Source organism: Zalophus californianus, chromosome 6 (assembly GCF_009762305.2).
Source record: "Zalophus californianus isolate mZalCal1 chromosome 6, mZalCal1.pri.v2, whole genome shotgun sequence".
In the NCBI taxonomy this organism is placed as follows: Eukaryota; Metazoa; Chordata; class Mammalia; order Carnivora; family Otariidae; genus Zalophus; species Zalophus californianus.
In genome coordinates this window covers 12266978-12285110 of record NC_045600.1, presented here as the reverse complement: position 1 = coordinate 12285110, position 18133 = coordinate 12266978, and the positions used below count along the sequence as shown (strand labels likewise).

The 18133-nt window shown below is 39.5% G+C and overlaps 1 protein-coding gene and 1 pseudogene across 1 annotated transcript in view; one reads left to right on the top strand and one right to left on the bottom strand.

Moving 5' to 3' along the window:
• Nucleotides 1-18133, bottom strand: part of CATSPERB (cation channel sperm associated auxiliary subunit beta) — a 111330-nt gene that overhangs the window by 74853 nt on the left and 18344 nt on the right. Inside the window, 5 exon segments of the mRNA XM_027569473.1 lie at nt 4697-4729; nt 5588-5706; nt 5843-5938; nt 10711-10860; nt 14442-14537. Of these exon segments, the coding sequence (XP_027425274.1) occupies nt 4697-4729; nt 5588-5706; nt 5843-5938; nt 10711-10860; nt 14442-14537 (494 nt within the window).
• Nucleotides 15174-16396, top strand: LOC113908698 (annotated as a pseudogene).

Genomic DNA, 18133 nt, shown 5'->3' with positions numbered 1-18133 from the left:
ATTGCACAGGAAGGGCACCCTGGTGGTCAGGGGAGGGATTCGTGAGGAATGAGGAGAAATTCTCCAAGTGAAATCCAAAGGAGAAGGAGGGAGAGCCTGCTGAGAAGATAAAACATCTTATACAATGGAGTCAAGGTGCCGGAAGTGTTGGCTCATCTCACGGAAGGCGGAAGGCAAGTGTTTACTATGGCTGGTGAGGATAGTTTGTGGTAAGAGTAGATGGGACAAGGCTGAAGAAGGTGAGGAAGGCTCTGACTGGGAAGGCTTTTGTACGTCTCACAAGAGTTTGAATTGTATCCTTAAAGAACTGACCTCAAGTCCCTGCTATGTCCATGGAACAGACTGGGGAGACTAACAGACTTCGCCTCATGACAAGTTCCCAATTGAGGGCCTTCACACTTCTTATTACCTCTTTCTGGACATGCTTTGTTAAAATCATTCCTAGAGGTCATTTGAGTTTCTGTTTAAACTTCACCTCCTTGGAAGGCCTGCTAGAATCACCCTGTTTAAAATACTGGATTATCTCTTCTTCACTCCCTATTTCTCTTGCCTGCTCTCATGTCAACAAGCCCAAATTACAATCTGCAGACACATTATGCATTTGTTTATGAACCTGTTTGAAGTCTACCTCCTTCAATAGAGTGGTAGGCCACAGGAGACTAGAGAGGACTTCATCCGTCTTATTCCACAGATAGAATCCCCCTTGTTGAAACGGGCATGGCGTATAGCAAGTGCTCAGCTAATATTTGTTGAATGAATAAGTGAATGAATAAATCATCAAGTATTAACTCCTTCAACTTCCTACCCAAATAGCCACATATATTCCATTCCTACCATCTTTCCTTCAATCATTATAAAGAAGTTCTTATCTAAAGATAAATCCCTATGCTTTTAAGAAAAAGTTAACTTGTTCCCTTTCCTGCCCTGCCACACTACTTTGCTATTTTGGAATACTTGATTTTCCCCCCTCTCATCACTACCAAAACCCCCTGAGTTTTGCTGATATATTTTAGCTCAAGAAGATTTATTACAATATCCTTGCAAATAGTAAAAACCTCTATGAAGGATAATTTGCGTATTTATTCAGTGTCTAAGTATTTATTAACTGATCTGCCAGTCCAAGTTCTAGAAATGTATTATACCCATATACTTGGATTACAAACCTGCCATGTACAAAATTATTAATGGCAACATTGTTTGTAAATCTTTTGCAAAAGATTACAAAACTACCCAACTATCCATCAATAGGGAACAGGTTAGGTCAACTCTAGGAGGTCCACAAAATGGAATACTTACAGCTATAAAGAAAGAAGGGGGGAAAAAGGCCATTCTTTATGTACTAATATGGAATTATCCCGCCAATACGTTGCTACGTGAAAACAACAGGTACGTACATATTTAGAATATTAGTATAAGAGAGGACATTTTATATTCATAATTAGTTAAATTTACATTTGAAAATCACTGAGAAGATAAAAGATGGGGGGGAAGGGGAGAAACAGGGTGAATATATACACAGGAGCGAGTGAGAGTTCTCAATGTAGATCTTTATACAACCTTTTTGGTTTTTAACTATGGGGAATGTGTTACTATTTGAAAATAATAATCTTTAGACGTTGAAAATTCTAATTTCCCTTACAACATGTTCTCTCTGTTTCAAGATCTTCATCTAGCACTCCACTTTGATCTATATAGATGGAAAACGTAGATATTAGATAAAATGAGAGAAACCATTGCTCATCACTGTTGGCTCGTCTCTTTAACTTCCCAATATCTGTGCTCATTGGTTTATTTTGTTCAAGTTCTGTCTTGAGTATTTTCCTTAGCTGGGATAACTGGGTGATGTACTCTCCGAATTCTTTCTCAGTCTTAAAGACGAATAATCTCTTGGCTGGTAATAGGATTTTTGGACTTTGGTCCCTTTGTCTTGATAGTCTGTAGATGTGGGTTTTCCTATTTTCCAGCTTCTGTTGTATAAGTGAAATCTAATACCAGTGACATATATTTGCCTTTTCTGTTTGGAAACTTGTAATATTTTCCCCTTCTCCTTCAAATTCAGAAATATTATTAGGATATGCCTATGCATACATCTTTATCAATTCTTCCAGGATTTAGTGGGCCTTTTCAATAGATAGTCTTGGATCTTTCTTAATTTCAGTATAATCTTTTTCTATTATTTGTGTTATTATTGTCTGTCTTCTATCCGTTCCTTTTTTATTCCTTCCAAAAATTCTCTCTCCTCTAGACCTGGATTATCCTCAAAGACTTATCTTTGCCCCAGTGATTTTTACTCATCTTTCCTAGATAGTCTGAGAAGTTTCTTCCTCTTCATCTTCTCTGCCATTTATCTGCATCTAAACAGTGGCTATTCTATCCTTCAATTTATTCCATTTTTCATCGCAATTTGTGGTATTTAGTCCCAGAAGGTATTTTTATGTGGCACTTGAAACCCTAAGCTAAGAAATATTAGTGGTCTTTTTTTTTTTCTGGCTAATATCTCAGGGCCCAATAACAGGAACCACATAAGAGGTGTTCATTGGATCATTGTTAAAGAAGTTGATTAAATTCTGCTGTTCTTGTTCAGTTGTTGTCTTCTCTATCAGCAACTCTGGTGTATGTTCTGATTCTAATGATCTTATGCTCTCAGGATGCTGGGCTGGCTCAGATGTATTTTCAAGAGAGTGCTCAGGTCTGGTTTGAGGAACACCTCAGAATGTAGTAATATTGGAGTGACAGAAGGCCAAGAGGTCTCCCCACCTCTGGGCTGCCATTCCCACCTCACCTCAGAACCAGAAAGAGGTTTCCTTGCTTTGGTCTCCTTCAACTTGTTCACCTGAGATGCAGGGAGAATAGAGCCTTCCCACTGGGCTTCTCTCCAGGAGACCAGCCTCTCTTTCAAGGTTGACAGAAACCTTCTCTGTGGGGTTCCCAGAGCTCTGCAAGCCAAGCTCTCTCCAGGAGCCCCCACTTTCTAGTCCTCCACCTACATGTCTATGTGGCCAAATGCCTTGTTCTCACATGACCCATGAGAGGAAAGACGTGCCAGGTTTCCTCAGTAGGGTTCTTCAAAGCTTGGGCTTCGAGTGGAGTCCACCTGTCCGGCATCCCCAACACCCTTGACTTAACAGACAGGTGGACAGGAAATGGAAGTTAATGGGAGCTGAGGGGTAAGGAACAAAGCTCAGGTTATAGTCTCCTTTGTCTCTTTATCACTTTTTAGGTGATTTAGTTTTAGCTGATATATTTGGATTGATTTCTGACATCTTACTTTATAGTTGGTTTTCCATTCTTTTATCTTTGCATCTGTTTTCCTCCTTTCTTGCTTTTTGTGGGAACCGATGGATTATTCTTTAATCCTTTTTTCCTTCCTCTGGTGGGTTGGAAGCTTTAGTTTACATTTCTTTTTCTTTTACGGTAATTATCCTTTAAACTTTATCATTTGTGTGGAACTATACATTTTTTTGTCAAATTCCAAAATTATTCTGCATATTGATTCTCCTACCAAACAAGGATCTTAAAATGGGTTGGTGATTCACTGAAAATTATCTCCATTCCTCCTTGTATTATCTGGAGTTTTGGTTCCACCCAAGTACGAAACACAAAATTTGTAACTGTTGCTTTTTATACCAACTCCATTCTTTGAACAAATATTTAGTAAGTGCCTACCTTGTGCCAGTCACCATGCTAGACACAGATCCCAGAGTGGAGATCACGGACCAGGTGCCTGCCTCTGTTCAAGCTGAGAGCTCACATTCTAGCTCCGTCACTGTTGCTGGCACCCCACTCCTTCATGGGGGTCTCTGGGTGGTAAACTCTCCTAATGTCTTATCTGTGCAAATTTCTTTTCTTCACCCTCATTCTTGAATGATAGAGTTGAGCTAGGTTTGGGGTTCTATTTTGACAGGTGCTTCCCCCTGTTCTTTCTAATGTCCATCAATTTTGACTGCCTGGCTTCCCTGGTTCTCTGCTTCACATTTCCTCCAATTAGAATGGCAAGAAGTTGATCCCATTTGTGCCCTAAGACATAAATGCTCCTTCCTTCTAGATGGTGTGAGTGAGCATTTGTGTGCCCACCTGGGTGTGTGCCCACAGGACTGTATGAGGATGGACGGGGGAAGGGACATGGCAAAAGGCTAGGAAAAATCGTAATTTTGTTGTGGTTTACAAATTGAAGCATGCTTATGTGTTCATGGGAATGACCTAGTTGAATCAACAAAACTTGACTTTGTAATAGAGAGGAAAGAAAAAAAAAAAAAACTGATGGAACAATCCCCGCCCCCTGCCTCCCCCAAAGGCCAGAAGCAGAGCTGTGGCTAGCCTTTCTCCAGGTAGGCACAGACCCACATGGGAGTAGGTGGACTGGGGAGAGAAATGTTAGCCAAATTTCAGTCTCCACTCTCTTTCCAGCTGGATGCCATCGTGCAGAATACACCTCAACAACCACAACAATCCGGACAGAACATACAAAGAAGGGGTGGGGGCGGCCTCTGAACAAGGAGAGGCACTTCTTCCTTTGAAACAGAAGGGGAGATCATTGCTTAATGTTTGCTGGAAACATGTCTAAATTCAAACTGTAAATCAGATCATAGTAACGGGAATGATCTATGTTGTGGATTCTTCTCTTGCACCTCATCTCTTAGGTCATCGAGGAAATACCTATCTTCTAACCAACCCTTGGGAATTTAAAGCTTCTTACCCTTTCGAAACCACAAAAGTCTGCCCTTGTAAACTACAAGAAAAAAAAAAAACACTTTAATTTTGGCTTGCATATCAGAAGTCATAACAAAACATAGCAATTTGAATTATTCTAAAGGAAATGATGCTTTTTGTATCCCAGCAGTTCGGAGCGTCACACACTAAAACCAGCCTCTAATATAGTTTATATAATATTCTGGGGATTTCATCTTTGGTCTTTGCTTCGTTTCACTATTTCATTAATTTATTTGTACTTGAACTTAATTTCAGAAAGGATCTAAGATTTTTTAAAAAATCATGTAATGAAAGGCACCCGGGTGGCTCAGTCAGTTGAGCGTCCGACTCTTGGTTTCAGCTCAGGTCATGATCTCAGGGTCGTGGGATCAAGCCCTTGTCAGGCTCCGTGCTCAGCGGGGAGTCTGCCTGAGATTCTCTCTCTCCCTCTCCCTCTGCCCCTCCCCTTTCTCTTTCTAAAATGAATAAATAAATCTTTAAAAAAAAAAAAGAACTTTGTGGTATGCATATTATATATCCTCACCAAAATGTATATTCCCCTTCTCTCAATCCCAAAACTAACTTTTTAATTTATGTTAATTTGTAATACTACATTTAGCTTTATAAGTTACCACAAGGTATTTTGGGAACATATGTAACTATAAAATAGATAAATAATCTTCTACATGTACATATTTAAAACTTACTATAAATTTGTACAGCAATAAAACTAGCACGATTTTCAAAGGATATATTCAACACTAGAAGGCAAGGGAAAAATCACTTCCATTTTCTTAAATGGAAAAAGCATTTAAATTCCAAGATATACCACACATAGCTCAAGTATCAAGAATCTCCACTTTATGTTACAGAAGATATTTAATGGCAATTCACGTACCGTTAAGACAGAGGATGACGGATAACGGAGATCTCCACTTACAAAGAGGCCCAGAGAGGTGAGGATAACTAAAAAGTGATTTGTTAAAACCATATCCACCACTGAAAGCTCTGTGTGTTCTAAGGGAAGAAATCATACCAGGGGTTAAAAAGTAAGGAAAAGGTGAGCTCCCCAGCAAAGCAAAGACATATCATCAATACTGATCAAGTGCTGATATACACGGGATCCTGAAGAAGGCACAGTTAGAGGAATTACCTTCTCCAAGTTGGGAATAGATTGTATCAGTCAGGTTATACCACATGGTATCATTGTAATCCCAAAATCCAGAAAAGCTGAGGCCTATGTAAATACCTAATATGAGAAAAAAGGAAGGTTAAGTCTAGATAAGTTTACAAAGCTAGTAACCCACTCCTATGCTGCTCAGTCTTCTGGGGCCAGACTGCTCATCTGCCACACTTTCCAAACGATTCTCTGCCCCACCTCAACTCCCCTCCCCTCAGATGGGATCTCACTTCCCAAGCAATGGAAAGATGAAGTGACTTCAGGTTAATGTAGGAGTTTAGCCAACCAAATGATTTAAAGTTTAAGGATTCTGTTTTATATTGAAGGGGATCCGAATATGCCACCCCAAAATATGCCACTCTGGCTTAAGGATTACTTTGAGCTGAAGGCAGTTGAGAATCAACAGACTCAGGAAGAGTTCTCTGCCCTCTCCTTACCTGCCTAAAAGCAGAGCATAAATTTCCCTTTGGGAAACGTGCCTCCCCACGCCTGTACCAGGAAGAGAAGAGCACTCATCACCAGAGATGGGAGGGGAGTCAGCACTGAGACAAGTTTGCATAAACAGACTTTATTAGAATAGCTCTTCTCTTTCATTAGTCCCCCCACATCTTTCCTAGTCACTTCCCCATAATTTATCATCCCGTGAAGCCCAAACTTATGTCTTTTCTTAAATGGTATCTTATGCCCCCAAGTTTAACCACTCAAGTTTCACTTCTACTCAGTTAACTCCTGTGAATGTAAATATTAATAAAAATTGTATGCCTTTTTTCCTGCTAATCGGCCTTTGTTAATTCACAGACCTCATTCACTGAACATAAGAGAGTAGAGGAAGAGTTTTTTCTTTTCTGATGGTATTTTTGTAAGCATAAATATATTCCTATTTCAGAAATACAATCTTAGTCAATACTTTAAAAACTCCAAGAAGAAAATTAAAATTCCAAGAGGAAGAAACTGTTTGATTTACTTTAACATTTGTGGTTTAAAAAACAGAAAAATTATTTGCTAACGCCCCATGAGAGCCTAATAAAAGAAGACGGAACACACTGCATATACCTTGATTTCACCTTTCTTTGGCCACGGCTAGGAATGTTGAGAGTCTTTCATTTTAAATACAGAATTATTAACCTGAAGTCATAGGCATAAGTATTGAGGGCAGTGGGGGAACCTACAAACGGTCGATAATCTAATGCATATACTCTGTTTCAAAAAGTTGAATGTAGGACCACTCACATCATGAAGTGTGTATTTTCACTCTCAGCTGTTTTCCGTGTAGGGAAAGATGTAGCAGGAAGTGTTGTTATCATTGACTTTTTCCAGGAAGAGGAAAGTTAATGACAAGCATTGTCTTTCTAAGCACTAAGTCTGTTCCACAGATAACACTATCCTATATTCTAAGTAGGGATGACTACTGGTGTCCCGCATGATATCACATGACCAAACCCCTGCAGAGTTTAGAAATATTTAATAGAGAAGTAAGCAGTGCAATAAATGCCTTATTCTGGTTAATACTTTTAGACTCAAATTAAGTTCCAAGCCCCTCTGTATAACAAATGACCAGAACTGTACCCCAGGCTTACAGAAGCTGATGTAGACCATTGTGAAGAGTTTGGATTTTATTCTAATGGCCAAAGGGAAGCCACTGGGTGTTTGATGCAGGGAAGTGATTTGGTTTATATTCAAGAAGATCACCCTGGCGGCTGTATGGAAGGTGGGTTGTACTGCTCCAAGAAAAGAAATAGGAAGACCATTTAAGCTGGAGTGGTGGGGGATGGAAGGGATGGGGTGGCTGGGTGATAGACATTGGGGAGGGTATGTGCTATGGTGAGTGCTGTGAATTGTGTAAGCCTGATGAATCACAGACCTGTACCACTGAAACAAATAATACAGTATATGTAAAAAATTACAGTATATGTAAAAAAAATTACAGTATATGTAAAAAAAAAAGATAGTAGGAGGAGAAAAATGAAGGGGGGGCATCAGAGGTGGAGATGAATCATGAGAGACTGTGGACTCTGAGAAACAAACTGAAGGTTCTAGAGGGGAGGGAGTTGGGGGGATGGGTTAGCCTGGTGATGGGTATTAAAGAGGGCTGTATTAAAGGGAGCACTGGGTGTTATACCCAAACAATGAAGCGTGGATCACTACATCAAAAACTAATGATGACGGGCGCCTGGGTGGCTCAGTTGGTTAAGCGACTGCCTTCGGCTCAGGTCATGATCCTGGAGTCCCGAGATCCAGTCCCCCATTGGGCTCCCTGCTCGGTGGGGAGTCTGCTTCTCCCTCTGACCTTCCCCCCCTCTCATGTACTCTCTCTCTCTCATTCTCTCTCTCAAATAAATAAATAAAATTTAAAAAAACTAATGATGACATAATAAAATAAAATTTAAAAGAGAAAAGAAGTTATGAATTAGTCTCGTGGAAAACCAAGGTTGATTTAAGATTTCAGTAGAGGAGAGAAGTGGTCACGCTCGGGATGCACACTGGGTACAGCACCGTCCTGGAATGTCGCGAGAGTAAGAGTGGTCAAGAAGGGGTTTTAGATTTTAGTTTTGAGTAACTGGATATGAACTGGGATGAGGAATACTGGAGAGAAACAGATTTCAGAGGAAGATGAATCAAGAGTTCTTGATCAGACTTACTGTATTTGAGATGCTCATTAAGCATCTCAGTAAAACAGACAACTGAATAGAGGCGTTTGGTCTCCAAGGAGCAGTCAGCACCAGCCATAGAAATGCGAGAATCACGGGCCTGGAGACGGCACTTCTACCCAAGGACTGGGTTAAGTTTCTCAGGGAGAGAAGTGGTTCCCTAAGGAAGGAGAGCCCAGGACAAAGTCCTGAGTTCAACAACACTTGAGGGATCACACCAACTAGAAGCCCATCTAGAAAACCAAGGAGCGACCGGTGTGGTAGGATAAAACCAAAGGTGGTATGGAGCAAGCCAAGAGAATAAAGTATTTCGAGGAGCGAGCGGTCAATTTTATCAACTGCTGCTGGGAAAGAAAGAATGAAGATAAAGAATCGGCCGCTGGGGGCGCCTGGGGGGCTCCGTCGGTTAAGCGTCCAACTCTTGATTTTGGCTCAGGTCAGGATCTCGGGGGGAGGGGGGGGGGGTGAGATGAATCCCCGCGGGCATGTTCCACTCAGTGAGGAGTCGGCCCCCTCCTTCTCCTTCTTTCTCCGCCCCGCCCCGCCCCCAGCTCGCGCATGCGCTGTCTAAAATAAATAAATCTTTAAAAAAAAAAAAAAAGGAGAAGAATTGGCTGCTGGAACTGACCACATGGAGATCATGGGTGATCTTGGAAAGAAATGTTTCAGAAGAGCGGCGAGAACCAAACACTGGTCTGTAGTGGAATGAAGACAGAGTGGGAAGGTGGAAAATGTAACACCATCTACAAAAAGTAATTTTGGTTAAAGAAATAAAACAATATAGATATGACTGAAGTCAAGAGGTTGAGTGAGATCCCAAGGAGTGGAGGCTGCCCCTCCTCTCTCCCGTGACTCTCCGCTGCATGGCAGGTTGGAGCAAGAACGTTGAGAAAGGCTCCTCTCCTGTAGCTCAGAGAAGGCAGGCAGGTTTGTAGAGAGAAAAGGAGGGGGTCCTAGCCTGGCATCCACGAAACAAAGTTAGAAAAGGAGCTGAGTTTCCATCTGGTTGACACAGAGGGGGACGAGACACAATTTCCAACTAAACCAGTTCAGCACAAGCAGGCTCTCAAAACTAAAGAACACAAAACAACTGAGCCATTAGGAATTCAAAGACATTTGGGGCAAGGCCATTTGTTTATCCCCATACCAAAGCACACTGTCTGAATCTGTTATTTTATAATAAGTCATGGGAGGGCAAGTTTTTGTTCTTCTTTAAAATTATGTTATTCACATTGTTTCAGTCTCCCATATGAATTTGGGGATTGGCTTGTCAATTTCCAGACACACGAAAAAATACTGCTGTAGTTTTTCTTGGAATTGTATTGAACTGACTGATAAATCTGGAGAGAATTAACATCTTCACAATAGTAGAAGTTCCCGTTCATGCACAGAAACATCTTATTTATTTTAGTCTTTTTATGACTTTCATTAAAGTTTTATAATTTCTGTCCAACAGGCCCTACAACTCTTTTGTTTCTTTGTTTATTCCTAGGTACCTTTTGGGGTTTGTTACTTTCTGAGTAGGGTTTTTAAAAGTTATAATCTTTAGTCTTTGGTGGAGTGGTTTTTAGATGTTGTTATTTCATTCCTCAATTTCATAGTACTCCGTATTTGTGCTGATAGCTTCTCTACTACTTGGTTCTTTCGGATTTTTGGATGCACACTCTATCTATGAGTAATGAAATTTTGTTTCTTATCTTTTAGTTCTTTTATTTTCCTCTTCATTCATTGGGTTAGGGACTCGAAGGTCACCAATGACCTAGGAAAAGCAACTACAATAATACATTAGCAGTTGAAATGTGTAAAGATGCTATAAATACTACGTAGTAATCTAAAAACACATACATAATAAATAAAATAATGTTATGATGCCTTAGAACATACTTATTTACACGTGGCAGGAATAGCAGATGGATTAGAAATGCAATGAATAATCTTGGAGAGGAAATAGCATATTGAGAGGTGGCAGGGGATACGTGAAATTAGGAGAGACACTACAGTCACTATGAACATGGCCAGAAGTCACACCTGCAGGTAGACAAGGGGAAGTGAGGAAGAGTAAAGTCTCAGGTATTTTTAGGAAACCGTTTCACTCCCTTATGTTTATGCATCTAACTTGCTCTGCCAGTGAAACATCACTGTTACAAAATACAAAACTCCACCTCTAGCTTTCAGTAAAGACGGTGAACTTACCATTATATGTTGCATTCAAAACGAAGCCAAGTAATGCTACATCATTGGCACACGGACACTTTGCCACTTTGAGATCCACCACATGTGGATAGACTTGGGTGATATCGCTTTTTGTCATTATAGTCCCAAGATCCCACTGAAGAATAGGTTCTGTAGAAATCAAATTTAGGTGTTTCAATTGTGGCAGCAGTCTTGAAAAGGGAACGTTGTTGCTTTCCTTTCAGAGTGTTTTGTTTTGTTTTCCCAAGTTTTTATTTATATTCCAGCTAGTTTAACGTACAGTGTAATCTTAGTTTCAGGTGTAGAATTTAGTGACTTAACACTTCCGTACAACACCCAGTGCTCATCACAACAAGCGCCCTCCTTTAAGGGTTTTAAAAGTATTATATAAAGGGCCTATGCCATTATCCCCCCAAATGGGTATATTACCTCACCCTTCATCAGTTAAGAAATAGGTTGATTCTTATTTTCCAGAGTAGAAGGAATGAGGTCTAAATGCCCTTGATGGGGGCCCGGTACGGTCAGTACTGCAGAAAAGCATGTGGGAAGGGAGACGCTGCTTCGACCATCTTTGGAAAGTACAAGTGGTCACAGGACCTATCCCTAGAAATGGAATTGTAGGATCACAGGACATTTATAATTCAGAGAACAACTTCTGCTTGCTTCAAAAGCCCATGCCACACATTCACTTCTCCTCCCAATTCCATGAGGGAAAATAATCAGAGGAGGACACGTTCTACCCTTCAACTCGGCAATCCATTCTTGGATATGCATGCAAAGAGTTGGAGCTGAAGTTAAATTTTAATGATAAGAAAATGGGAGGATTTTTTTTTTTTTCTTCTGAAAAACATGAGGAAAGGGAGTACAAAATGCAAGCCAGGGCAATTTGACAAAATACTGCTGTCTGAATTTCAAAAATAGTCAAAGGACTTTTAAAAAGAAATATATAATAATCAATTCTTTAGCTGTTTATATTTCTACAATGTTAATCTTCACCATCTCCCCCAAATCTGTTACAAAACCCTAAAACTTGACCTAATATATTTTTCACTTTGTGGAAAGCAAGAAATGGAGCTAAGTTTCCATCTGGGTTGACACAGTGTAACCTAGAACAGAAAGAGATACAATTGATAACCCAAACTAATTCACTCTGAAATTCAAAGAAATTTGGGGTATGGCAGCTGACTCTCCAGGGCGTAGCACGTCTATGCAGGTAATTAATAACCAGATCTTAGAGGACAGGGAGATTGGACCTTGTATCGAGGGTATGATCACATTGAATTGAAAACACCTTTTTAATTATGTACAAGCTCCTTAAAGTCAGATACTGTATTTTAAACGCTTTAGAATGAGGGAGTGATTAAGAGTCTTGACTATTACTGAGAAGCCAAGGAGACAGAAAAGTGACCCATATGAAAGGGGACAAGGGCCTGTGATTAGGAAAAGTTGTAGTGGAGTGCTCTAGGGCATGGATCGGAGATTAGGAAGTAAGGCAATATTTTTAAACATCTCTCTTGAGTTAGTACTGAATAAAGAGTTCCTACTATAACCCTAACTTTCACCCTTAATTGCCACTTCTCAATGCTTTCTCCCCAGTGTCTTCAGCATTTCAGGAAATGAGACCATCGTCCACTCGACTGCTCAGTAAGAAATCTGGGGTTCATCCTAACACCTCTGTCTCCTTCACCCACTGTCCGCCAGGAAGCCCTACCAGCTCTACTTCCAAAATGTATCCTGAAGACTCCTACTCCTCACCATCTCCACCACTAATCCCCCAGCCCACCTCCTCTGGGCCACCTCCCGAGTGGACCAGGGCAACAACTGCTAACCAATCCTCCCCCCACCCCATTCTTGCCATCGTTCTCCAGGGGTCCATCCTCTGCACAGCGTCTGAAATGATCCATTTAGGAAGGATAAATCTGAATTTTCCTCTCCTGCTTAAAACACTAGAACAGCTTTTCATTAGAATTAAAATAAACCCCGCACTTCTTACCATGCTCCCTGCAGCTTCTCCAAACTTATTCTAAGCCACTGTCGGTCATTTACTATGCTCTCACATCACTGGCCTCCTTGCAGTTGCTCAAACGGATGAATCTCTTTTCTGCATCTGGAACCTTTAACAACAACTAACTTGAGAAGCTCTTTGCTACCACAGTACCTCCATTCATTCTAAATAAGTGTACACTAAAATTTTAATGCAGTATATAATATTCTGGGTACATTCCAATATGTAAATGATTCACTTCAAATATTTTTTTAAAAACTGAAATAATTATAAGTTGTTATTTTAGTCCTTAAACATAGCTAGCACGGGACTTCAAAATATCAGTCTCAAAAAGCTTGCAATTGCTATTGAATAAATGACTATTTTTTAAAAAATTTGGACACTATGACAAAGCAAGAAAGCACATTTTGTCATTTTTGTTGCAGATACTTTAATTTTGGTTAAAGAAATAAAACAATATAGATATGACTGAAGTTATCTCTGTCCCCTACATAGCCCCATTCCCAAATCCTCCCCAAATGCAACCATTATCATGAAATTGCTGCATCTATTTCTAATCCATTTTTATAGTTTTACTACAATATATATGTACCCATGAACAGTATATAGCATTGCTTTATGTGTTTTCTGAATTTTAAGAAAATGTTCTCCTATTCTATTCTGAAACTTGATTTTTCTTTCAATGCTTTGATTTCTGTTCCTGATAATATATGTGGGTCTATTTCCTTCGTTTTAACAGATACACTACAGGTATTTCTTTTCCCCTACTGCTGGACGTTTACATTGTTGCTCATTTCTCCTATTACAAATAATACTGCGCTAAATAGATTGTCAGGTGTCTCTTGGCACGTGTGCAACCTTTTCTCTAGAGCAGTTAATCCTCTGCACATCAGAATCACCTGTGGGGATTTTTTTTTTTTCCTTTTTAATTACAGATGCCCAGCTCCACTTGTAGAGCTGATTTTAATTGGCACATGGTTGGGTGGAGACATTATTACTCTTCTTAAAGCTACCCAGGAAATTCTTTCCATAAAATGTAATATTTCTTGATTTTTACTCTGCATTCTACATAGCACCAAATCAAAGTGGGAGTAAAGAATAAAAGTAAAAAGGACCTGAAACATATTACATCATATGTTAACCGGAATTTAAATAAAAACTTTTTTTTTAAAAAAGGAAGGTGAGGAAAGTAAAGATAAATACAAGGTCCAGGAATGAGGACTTAAAAAAAAATTTTATATTATATTGCTACAGATGATCCAAAAATCAGACTATAAATCAGACAACTGGAAAAGAGAAGCCTACACAATTATATCACTCAGTGTTCATAACCTTAAAACAACCAATTTTTCATGGAAAAAATGTAAATGTTCTAATAAAGAATGAGCAAGAATTTTTGCTGATGGTCATCATAAAGACTGTAATGCAATCAAGAGTATCTTTTATAACATGTTTCTAGAAGATGCAAAAACTTTATAAAGCCGTTGTTTATCATGACCCCAATAGGACTATAGAAAAAGATGTATTTTCATATTTCTGTAGCACTCTTTGCAGATCTCTGTTAACAATTAACCACGTGTATTTAATTCTTTGTCATTCCTGGAGGGTAATGTTCATCTCTCTCTCTCTCTTTAGGACTTAGCACAGAGTCTGGCATATAGTAGGTTACAATGTTTGTTGAAAGAATATTATGGATTCCATTTTACTTTTATCTGTTGGCATTTACCTCGAACATTATCCAATAGTGTTCCTTCAGTAGTATAAATATTTAGTCCATGCTGTAAAGTGATCCTTACTAACCATTCTTCTACAGCTGCAATATCTGAAAACAAAAGGCAAATCAGCCATTTTTTTGTATGCCAAGTTGGTGAGATTTAAGGCTATATAAACACAACCAACAACATTACTGTTCATTTCCCAATCGATTTGACTGCATTTATATTTAAGGTTTCCCATGCTTTTTTCCTACAGACATTTTGATGGTAAAATAAATATAAGAATTATGAAGTGATCTTACTACCACAGCATAAATCCAGATATTTAATTAATTAACTTCTGTATTTATTTTTGTAGGTAGACTCCATGCCCAGTGTGGAGCCCAATGTGGGGCTTGAACTCATGACCCTGAGACCAAGACCTGAGCTGAGATCAAGAGTTGGACACTTAACCACCTGAGCCACCCAGGCACCCCTGGATAATATTTTAGATCATAATTTGTCTCCAAGAGCTGTTGTGGCTTAAAAAGCAAGTGATGACACTTCATGTGCAATGGTATACTACTATTTTAAAGTAGACCATGATTAATTAAAATATATAGTGTAACTCATAGGGCCAACACTAAAAAAAAAATTTAAGGTATAATTAATAAGCCAATAGTAGAGATAAAATGGAATAAAACATAATTAATATTATTAAGAGAAAGAAAGATAGTGAAAGAGATGGAACAGAAAATAGCCTGATGACAGGTTTCAATGCAACCATATCAACAATCACATTAAATGTAAGTGGCCTAAAAATACCAATTAAAAGATTTCCAGATTAGATGGAAAAATCAAGATTGAACTATATGCTATCTATAAGAAACCCACCTTAAATATTTATAAAGGCATTTGTGGGTTAAAATAAAAGAATGGGTGTGGCCTGGAGAAGCCATGCGTGGTGAACTCAGCCTGGGAGCTCTTACGACATGGGCCAAGGCTGAGGCTGAAATCAGGGCACACTCATGAAAAACATGCCTGACCCAAATGCCTTGGCTGCACAGGTCTTCATGTATACCCAGGCATCTAGTTGAGTCTGTGCACCAATCCAGGCAGGATATGCCTCTTCCAGTGGTTCCGAAGCAGCTGGTACCTGGGTAGATCAAGTGCTATTTGTGTTTCTTGCTGTCACTATTTTCCATCAAGCAATTCCTGGACTTTGGGAAAGATAATGGTGTGAGAAAACATCATATAGGTTTCTATAAAAGGAGCTTCCCATGTGATGGCTAAGCCAAGAAAAGAAGTCAATCTTTTGATATATGACTTAACTGGCCTTCAGTGGGACGGGTTCAAAGTTGGGATGTGCATAACTATCTTTGACTTTTTTTAAAAATATGAAGAGCCCTGAGGATCCACAGGTCTTGCATAAATCTGCAAGTTCTGATTAAAGTCAGAAATGGTGTGGTTCCTATGATGGTACATGTAGTGATCGAATATAAGGAAAAGCATGGATTTAATTCTTTATTGACAGTAACATCCAATTATTTTCTGGATTGGTTTTGTATCAGTTGCATCTCTTTCCACTTGTGTGTTAGCCAGCACACACTGCTGTTTCGTGGTCATACTAAGCCTGCTTATCCTGAACACACAGGAAATACGAATCCCACCTGCAATGTGGCTAATAGAGTGAAGGATGTATAGGAAGCAGCCAAGAAGCTGTGCAAAACAGGGCTAGCTGGTCGTTGGAAGAGTTCAAGAGCTGGAAGAGGAAGAATTCAATGGCAAAGCTCCAAACAAACCTTGGCAGGTAGTGGATGTGCCCTTACACCTGCTTCAGGTGCTGTGCAAGAACTCAGAAGTTCTAACAGAACTACATGAAGAGTTCTAGGAAACAGGGATGTCTGGCTGTGAAGACCCTAGGTACTTCGGGTGAAGAAGACTTGCGCGTTAGATAAGCGACCAAGGCGATGGTATCCCACGCTGAAAAATAGCACCATAGCTACTCCAATGCTTGTATGTTTATTTTGGCTTAGACCAGCTGGTTATTTTCCACAGAGTCCTTCCTACAGCTACAGCTCCTCCATGAAACCAGTAACTGAGTCATTTTTCATCGTATCTTGCTGCCGTGTGGTTAAGGTGGGTTTCTTATAGATAGTACCTGACATCGAAGAGCACAGAGCCTCCCTACAGCTCTTGTGACCTCCCACCTCCCACCTCGTTGTTACAGAGTTGAGCGCCCACAATCTTTACAGCACTGTGAACTTCTTCCCCATTGCTGACAGCGCAGATACCTCCCATTGCTCTTTGTGACCCCTGGCCATGTTTGTCTCAAACCTTATCAGTTAGTGCCACAGGCATCTGGAAGTTAAAGACATCAGCTGAGTCTGCCTTGATAATTTGGTCCCAGGGTCCTCCCCTCCCTACAGGCATCCTTCCTCTACTCTTGGATTTAAAGTTCTGCCTTCCTACATCTGATTATATTCTCAGTGGGAGGCATCAGTACTTTTGTGTCAGATCTTATTTACTGATGCATCGGTTTCAAAATTCATTTGTGTGCTTCCACTCTGTTGACTAATGTGCTCTAAAGGTTGTCTTGGGAAAACAAGGCAAGAGGGTGAAAAAACACGTTATGCAAACACTAATTTACAGACAGCTGTAGTGGCTTTATCAATCTCTGACAAAGATTTCAGATCAAGGTAGTATCAGGAGTAAAGAGGGGCCAGTGCATATGATAAAGGGATTGATTCACTAAAAAGGTGTGACAACTCTAAACATGTACGTGCGTAACAAGAGGTTCAAAATACAAAAGTCAAAGGCTGATAAAACTGAAAAGAGAAATTTAAAAATCCACAGCTATAGTGGGATATTTCAACACTCCTGTCAGTAACTGACAAAAATCTGTAAGAATAATGAAAAGCTATCACTATCAACCAACTGAGCTAACCAACATTTATAGAACGCTCCAGCTGAGAAGACCAGAATAAATACTTTCTTCAGGTGCACATGGACGATTCACCAAATAGGCCATAGGAAACATCTTAACAAATTATCATATGAAATAGGTTCTCAGAACACAGAATTCATCTAGAAAAAATCGATAACAAAGATATCTGGAAAACCCCCAAATATTTGGACATCTTACAACATACTTCTAAATAACCACAGGTCAAAGAGAAAGTAGCATGGCGAATTAGAATACATTTTGAATTGAAAGAAAATGAAAACACAACCAAATCAAAATTTATGAGATGCAGATAAAGCAGTGCTAGAGAGAAATATGTAGCAGTAAAATATTTATAGTGGATAAAAGAAATAAATAACCTATCTGAAGCCAGGGTTGAAAGATAGTAACGGCCTTACACAGAGTCAAGTAGTAAATACTTTGGGCTTTATGGGCCATATGGTCTCTGTCACAACACTTTTAACTCTGCCATCGGAGTACAAAAGCGGCTACAGGAAACACAGAAATTAATGACCATGGCTGTGTTCCAATCAAACTTTGTTTACAAAAACAGGCTGCAGGCCAAAAGTGTAGTTTGCTGACCCCTAATCTAAAGGTTCCCAATTTAAGGAACTAGGGAAAAAGCAGTAAATTAAACCAAAAGTAAGTAGAATAATGAGAGTAAAGGTCAATGAAAGAAAGGACAGGAAAACAATATTCACAATCAATGAAATCAAAAGATACTTCTTTGAAAGGGTCTATAAAATTGATGAACTTTTC